This window comes from Haemaphysalis longicornis, unplaced genomic scaffold (genome assembly GCF_048455015.1).
Source record: "Haemaphysalis longicornis isolate Haplotype H1 unplaced genomic scaffold, Haemaphysalis longicornis Haplotype H1 scaffold_1, whole genome shotgun sequence".
NCBI lineage: Eukaryota > Metazoa > Arthropoda > Arachnida > Ixodida > Ixodidae > Haemaphysalis > Haemaphysalis longicornis.
The window spans coordinates 175,840,243-175,848,383 of record NW_027526203.1 but is presented as its reverse complement, the minus strand read 5'-3'; the positions used below and the strand labels follow the sequence as shown (position 1 = coordinate 175,848,383).

Genomic DNA, 8,141 nt, shown 5'->3' with positions numbered 1-8,141 from the left:
CAGGCAAAATATCTATAAATACGATAGTCTTTCTTGGGCTACTTAAACGCAGAAATTTTGGTGTGCCTGTATGTCTGCCTGTCTGTCTGTCTGTGACTCAATTTAGCCACCCGGCCAAAGTGAACCACAAGATGCGCAATAGTCTTATGTACCCGCAGTCAAATCTAGACGTGTTGGTCCAGCGCCAATGTTCATACTTGTCAACATTGTTGAACAAGAACGGGACATTATGCAAATATAAGTCAGAAAATCAACACATAAGTGCTATTTGCAGTATTTCTTTATTAAGAAAAACCACAGATTCTTGGTTTTTGCAAGAGCAAATGAAAGACTACATTAACTGCAGGAAACCGTCGCCTGCTGTTGCCCGCGCTTCTATAGCCCCTGGCAGCATTTAGGTAATCAAACGGCAACAGCAACGAAAGGTTCCACTAGATAGGTTTCACGTTCCTCTTGAAACGCTCGTGGAGTAGGGCAACGTGGTTCTATTAACGTTGTAGTAGGGTGCCTCGATTCACACACGTCTCCGCCGTAAGTCAGCGCTGGCATCGAGGCACCCGACTTGAAGCAGTGGAATGCGGTAAATTTAAATTGGCTTGAGCAAACCTCTAGCGCGTTTACCTTGGGAGGAACGATACGGGAGAGGACCAGCATGAAAGGTGAGCGTGAAAGAGAAGGGAGGCATTTACTTGGCAGAGGCGCCACTCGACTATCGCCTCTCGTCGACATTTGCAATGAAAGGCGCAGATACGCGGCCATTTTTGCTTCGTAATGACAACCTCAAAGGCACATGGAAGATATTATTGATGTAGCACTGGCTGCATGGTTGTATGTGGAAACTGTAAAACGGGTAGCGTTAATTTGTATAAGCTAACGGTCCTGTTCAAGAACAGCGTAACAAGGGTCTTAAATCGCACTAGCATTGTCTAAATTCGAGCGTACAAGAGATATATATATATAGCATTAATTTCAATGGAGATGGGTTTTTGCTATAGTTTATACGGCACGAGAATCGCAGTATTATGTTTTCTCAATTTATTATTCCTATGCCTATTTCCCGTTACCGAGACAATGTTAAAGTTAAAAATACAAATAGGTATTTCTAGTATTCCACATATTCTAAGATAGAATAATTTTGAGTATACAGTGGTACGCTTAAATCTTGCAGTTAAATACACATTGATTTGCATTTTGTCTCATTTAATGCCATTCCTCGTTCTTCACACCACTTCTCTATGAGGAGGAGGATCGAAACTTTATTAACAGTGAAGTGGAGCGGGTTAGCGGGCGGGGTCCTCAGTCCAGGGCTCCGTTGGTGCGGCCTGCGGTCTTCGCCATTTCAGCGAGCCAAAGTTGCTGACTCAGGTCTGAGCTGGCGAGCTCATTCTCCCACTGCTCGGGAGTTGCATTAGGGATTGGATCGATGTTTGGGTTTGACTGGCAGGCCCAAACCACACGGTAGAGCGTTGCTGGGCTGCCTCAGTGTCTGCACAGGGGGTAGTATAATGTGGGGTGGATGGTGTGCAGCCACGTGGGGTGTGGAAATGTGTTAGTTTAAAGCCGTCGAGGGGTCACCTTGTTGTTCTTTTGCAATCTGGTCCGCCGGAGCCGGGGAGGTTCTCCCTTGTCTATGAGGTATAGACCTGACTGAAGTAATTGTTTGGCGTGCTGATTTTTAATCTCACGGTGCAAAAACAGTCATCTGCGTATAACCGGATGCGAGAAGAAAGGAAAGTCGGTAAATTAGAAATAAAATGCGCCTGTCGGACTGCAACTGCTGCAAGCAACTAGAAGACTTGTCAGGTAGCGCTCGTTAGAGGTGAATTGTGACCATTTGCATATAATAACAAAAACATAAGAAAAGATTGCATCCAGGTCAACACTTTGGAATTCAGGTTGAGGTCGGTAAGTTTCAACATAAATAGTTTGCTATTCAACGGATGTAAATCTTTTGAAAATTTAAAAAATGTAGTCTGCCGGCAAGAATTTCTGTAGGATACGTTTTCATGCACGAGTGAATATCGGTATGTAGGTTTCACACAGAAATGGGCTTCGAAAGCTATGTCTGGATGCTATAAGAACGGACTACAGGAATAACATGATCTTGCCGTGCTGTAAATGTTACTTCATCTAAGAACATTGCGGCAGTACGAGGGTATTACGTGGTCACACAGACAAAAGTGTAAATAAAAGGCGGGGAAAACACAAATAGTACATCGAAATTCGGGAAAACACACACCAGCGTTCACGAGAATGAACCAGTCAGGTGGTTAGTCTAAAGAATTATACACACTATGTGCAGCCGAGACAGTTACACAAAAATAAGTATTTGTTGGTCTAGGTGGAATTGCACGCCTATCACATAGTCGACACCCCCACTCACTCTAAAGGTCAGTTGAGACAAACATGGTTCACCAATGCGCTCAAACGGCAGAATCGGATCGAGAATGGCGGGATATCCATACTTTTTCTCAGTGTTCTTTGAAAATACAAAAAAGCACAGCATCTCTGGAGTCTACAAAGTAGTGATCTAGTTAGTATCTCTTTGTGGAAACGCTGGCGGTAGTTTGTTGAAAAAGGTAAAAGAATACCACGACCATGAATCCATGATGTAACCAACACTGCGGTAGTATGTAGCTTAAAAAACGTTTTAAGAATCGCGGGAGCACACATTACACCTACTCTATTACGGACGTCCTGCAATTGGAACTGGAGTAATGACGCAGGGTAGAAAGAAAAGAATAGGAAAAAGCGAGTAAACCAGGCCGGCGGAAATGGACTTCCACGATGCATTGAAGACGGACTCAAGGCTGAAACGATCCTGTAATAAGCCCGAAGTGTCAACCCCTTCTTTCAGGAAACCTCGGTGGCACTGGGCGCTTCAACAGACATCGATGACACAATGCCGTACGGGAGAAAATGGGCAAGGCGGGTTTGTAGTGCCGTTCTCAAGAACGGATGTAGAAAATCTTGAAAGAGGAATAGGCGAGAAACCAGCTGGCAAAGAAAACAATGACCAAGCAAAAGTGCACCTCGCTCAATGGGAAAAAAATAGGTTATCACGTCGCACGGACCCACAAAGTGCATACCAAATAAACGTCACCAAAACCCTGTGAAAGAACCGTATTCTGAGACACAAACAATGTAGCACCTGGGAGACGTAAAGAAGGCGGGTCATGAGGAACGTGTTGCACACATGCATGGGCCCGAGGAAAGATACAGAGCTACTTCCCACGCCAATCATTCGTTTGGCGCTAAACCTCCACAGCCCACGCCGACCAATACAAATCGGTGATTCGAAACTGCGAAGCGGTAACATGGAAATAGTTTAAGTAACTACATAAATTTATTTATGTGAAATGCTAGGCTGTTGATCCCCATTCTCCAAACCGCGAGATTAAAGGTCTGATCGAAATTCATGGCAGCATTGAAACCTCCCGAAATTCCTGCGTGATGGCAAGCGCAGCCCCATTCTTTCCATGCCAATGCAAAATAAAGCAAGGTTTGAAAACAAAACATTAGGCGAGAGGAGTGGGAGGGGGCTTTTCCGTTCTCAGAGCTGAAGGCGTCTCCGAAAAAGTGTAGCCGCCGCCACCGCGAAAATCGTTCAGGTGTTGTACAGTTGGCTTTAAGCCTTGTAGTTAGGCTTCGCCACCATCATGCCTCGGCAAAACTGGGCGCCGCTCTCTCACTCTCACACTCACACAGAAAAACATTTTTCCTCACGCCCTCACACACACTCACGCTCACCAGTCACCCTCACCACTCGCACTCACTCGCACTCACGCTTACTACGCGCCCTCCACCACTTGCACTCACTCGCGCTCGCGCTCACCACTCGTTGACTCCCCTCGCACGCGAGTGTGTACAGCAGACCCTCCACGAGTCATGAAACCAAACAGTATTAGTGCATAACTGTGTCAGAGGGACATCCTAATCTTATTCCTAAATCAATACGCCCCCAGAGAATTAATTCTAGTGTGCCCCTAGCAGGAGCTCTGTGACGACATATTTCCGAAGCTAAAAGCAATCCCGCCAGTAACAATCATCACAGCGTGCAGCTCCTGAGACGAATAGTCAACAGCGAGTACACGCGCAATAGTAGCGCTCACCGCGGTAAGCCCAGAAAATGGCGCGAGCAACGCGAGTGTACTCGCGAGTGGTCAGCGGGAATCACGGCGAGTGGCACTCGCACTCGCGAGTGGAGAGCGAGTGGCGCGCGCACTCGTCAGTGGTGAGCGGGGCTCACTGCGCGTTGGGCTCACACTCACTCGCACTCACACTCGTCAGTCCAAAACGGTGGCGAGGCTCACTCATCACTGACTCATGAGTGGCGAAAGGGGGGGGGGGGGGGGGGGGGAGGGTGAGTGCACGCGTGAGGGAGCCTCCCGACCTATGGCTACCATATCATAGCAATGCAGTGTTGATCTTGCGTGGGCGGCTGAAAAATGGTCTAAATATCCTGAATATCAGCCTACTTCGCGGAAACCCGTTTTCACTGATTTCCAGAATGAATATCCATTCGATGATGAAGTTGATCATCTGGTGTCAGGCAAACTTCAAAAGCAAGACACTTCCTTGGAGCTCGATCTGAAGGTCTCTTGATTGGTCGGCCACAACTCGGACACCCCAGGCTTTGAGCTGCGAGGCATAGCAAGACTCTATGGTTAATGTAGTCCTCAAACTGTGAAGTGAGCTGTAGTCTCTTACTGGAATTTTCTTATGCCGCCTCCATCAGAAATATAAGCCGCAGGTCTGCGGCGTATTTCTCGGAAATTTGAAAATTTTTGAATAATAATATTAAAGCGTAATGTGCACCATGAAGGGAAAACCCCGACGTTGGAAGTATGAATGCAAGCTGCGCACAAAAGAGTCGTGAAGACAATACGAAAGTTTCCTTTATTAAAAAGACGGCTTTGTCCAAGTAGTAACGACACCAATGCTGTCGCAAACTTCAAACGAATATTCTAGTTATTCCGGAACACAGATTAACCAGCTTGCGACTATCCCCGCCACTTTCTGGAGAGGCGTCTACGGCGTCACGGAATTGTATTTGTGCGACTGACGGCCCCCGACCAAAGCACCACCAGGAAACATGAATGCGCCTCTGTAGCGATGCATGTAGTTCCGTTTGATCGCATCGCTTGAACGCTAACGTGCAGTACAAGTGAACTGCATGTTCCCCTCTATTGCGCTACTGCCGACGTTGTGTATAGGGAAATTTTAAGGTTTTTCAATATTTCATGAGTTTTTTCGATTAAATAAAGACTTTCGTAAATTAAATAGAGCGGGGTCAAAGCGAAGAAGGTTGTGTTGTTTATTCATGGCCAACTTTAAGTCTGCTTGCGTGCTGTGAACGCGAAAACACAATGGCTTCCTCGGGCGATGTTTTAACTGCTGCTACATCGTGTGTTTCTGATGCAGTTCTATGAAACTACCACTATAGATTCGAACCAGCCCAGTACGGAGTCCCGTGTATCGTGTGTGTCTGATGCTTGTTCCATAAAACTACCACAAAAACCAAGTATTTAAAACCAAGGGCTGCTGGTAAGCGGCATTAGGCTTAAAAACTAACCCTATGGTTAACGGAGCTTCCGAAGTCCGCTTATGTGCTTTGAATGCGGAGGTATTATTCGGTCATCTGCAATACTTCACTGCCACATCGCGTGTACGTAAAGCGGGTTCCGTAAAGCTACAATAGTATAAATTTTTAGCTCCTTGGAGTTCTGTAAGTTCTTCGGACTGGCCATGTACCCGCTCAAAGGTATTGGTCAATGATGATTACAGCTGCCGGCAGAAGCTCACGGCCCATTCGCCGATTCCAGTTTGACTCCAAAGGCAACATGCCCCCATACAAATCCCACATACTCACTCAGTATAGATTATCCACTGAAAAAGACATTGAGTAAAAAGGCATAGCCGCGTACTGGTAACTGCCGTCAAAGGCTCACGGCTTATTGACCAACTCCTGTTGCAATAATGGCTTCGCATTCACCACACGTAAGCAAAATTGAGCGCCCCTGTGATTTTTGTTTACATTTGCAAAATGTTTTTATTAAGCTGAACTATGGCACATATTTGACCGTATCTAATGGGATATGATTTGATGTGGTGTCGAAAAGCAAGCTGGAGTAGCCCTTTTCGTGATAATGAGAAGTTGTACAGCCTGCTGCATAGCGCGTACAAAAAGAAAACAGGAAAACGTGGCACTCAAGGATCTATAAGGCGCCTTTCTTCAACATCTTTATTGCATTGCACGAAGTTTATATGTACAGACAAACAATCGCTTCAGCAATCACAACGGTGTTCTTCAATCCACATCTTTTCTATAATATTAATCAGAAGAACAAGGACGTGGGTGTTGAGTGTTTAGGTCGTCGCCACCTGCCCCTCAGCGTTGAACGGCGGGCGATTTCGGAACCAGACGCGCAGACCCCCGCGGGCTTTGACAATGACCTCGTAGCTGACGCGCACTTGGTCCAGGGGCCGGGTGGACTGGACCGAGAACTTCAGCAACAGTTTGGCCATGATCACCTTTGACTCGAGCAGCGCGAATCGCTGGCCTGCATCACAAAGACGGGAAACAAAAGAATCAACATTACTTCTGTGACGTCCCGCAACCACTATTATCGTCACTGACACCGCCGATTGGAATATGAGAAACTGAAACGGATGAGCTCCCAAGCAAACGAGGAAGCTCATCAGTGAGAGAGGCTTTTGTAGAGGAAGAGATTTTTCGTTACTTTTTATAGGCTGAAAATATCAAGATAAGTTGAAATAACAAACAGCGCGCTAACAGGAAAACGAAGTAACATTCCGCCTCCTTGTTTATGGTAGAGAAGTGCTAGAAAGGTATAACCCACTTATTACATACAATAAAAACAAACAACTCATGGTATTCATTTCGACCGTCTAATGGCTCACGTCTTACACTCCAGTAGGGCAGCCCTTACAACGGATGTATTATTGCCTTTTTTTTTCGAACTCAGCCAGGGCTAAAAGCGAAAGCGCCCGTGCATGATTTCGGCGCACATTAAATATCCCCAGGTGGTCAAAGTTACTCCGGAGCCCTCCACTACGGCGCGTTTCATCCCTGTGCAGCGTCGGCGCGTTAATCCTCATGATCAATCAATCAAACTTAGCCTGCAAGGGACCCTGAAACACTCTTTTTGTACTGTTTTCGAAATCCTAAAAGCTTGCAGAACGAAGTCAGCCAACAAATTCAGTACTTAGATTAGTGGGTCGCAAACTACCACAACCAAAAATTACGACTGTATGGCCATCAGGTAACTTCGACACTTGCTCAAAAGATTTTTCTCTTTTTCCCGGTCCTGGGGTTCTTAGAGCGCCCGAATTGCGTTATTACAGCGGAGTAGCGGCTCTTGGACGGCTTTCCTTCACTTGCAGCAATGAAAGCATTCGACAGCCGCTTTAAAAAGAACGCTACAAAAGCAACGCGGAAACGGAAGGCGTATTGCTGCGGTGAGCAAATCACGCAGTGCCGCTTCGTGCTGGCGATAACTGTAGCATTCAGAGTGCTTCCAGACGATAAGGAAAGAGTGAAAGCGCTTATCGGCAATGTTGAGAGTCCCTTGAAGTGATCTGCTTTTTGCATGCTCTTGTTGTGGTGTTGCATCTTGATTTTTATATATAAAGAATTGCCGGAGTAGTCTGCGCCGTTCATCAGTCTGGTACCAACCTATGCAGTTCTTTGGGCCCCCTGAGAAGGGCAGGTAGGAATATGGGTGGCGCGCAGTGATCTCTTCCGTGAGGAACCTTTCCGGGATGAAAGACTCGGGATCTTTGAAGTACTTGGGGTTTTTGTGCAAGCTAAACAAGTTGATGAAGCAGTTCACGCCCTTCGGGATCTTGTATCCATCTGGAAGAGAATTACAGAGAGATGTCACAAGCAATTTCTTTTCGAAGGAATAGCAATAACTATGATGCCTCGGGGGTTTCACACACACGTAAATCCACCAACGCACGCACACACATACCTCTAGTATACATATTGCAATCAAGGGAAAGAAGAGAGCAATGAAACACCGTGTGTGGAGTCACACTTCTAAAGAAAAACAAAGCAAATTCAAGGGCACAGCTTTGCGCTTTGGCCGGGCCGGCCAGTATTAGAGCAACTAAGT

At 46.3% G+C, this 8,141-nt stretch overlaps 1 protein-coding gene across 1 annotated transcript in view; it reads right to left on the bottom strand.

Moving 5' to 3' along the window:
* Nucleotides 1-6,226: 6,226 nt before the first annotated feature.
* The window catches only part of LOC144139696 (cytochrome P450 4V2-like), a 49,731-nt gene continuing 47,816 nt past the window's right edge, over nucleotides 6,227-8,141 (bottom strand). The window contains exons 10-11 of the mRNA XM_077671985.1: nucleotides 7,700-7,879; nucleotides 6,227-6,563 (exon numbers count right to left, since the gene is read on the bottom strand). Of these exons, the coding sequence (XP_077528111.1) occupies nucleotides 6,370-6,563; nucleotides 7,700-7,879 (374 nt within the window). The 3' untranslated portion in view covers nucleotides 6,227-6,369. The remainder of the gene's footprint in view (nucleotides 6,564-7,699; nucleotides 7,880-8,141) is intronic.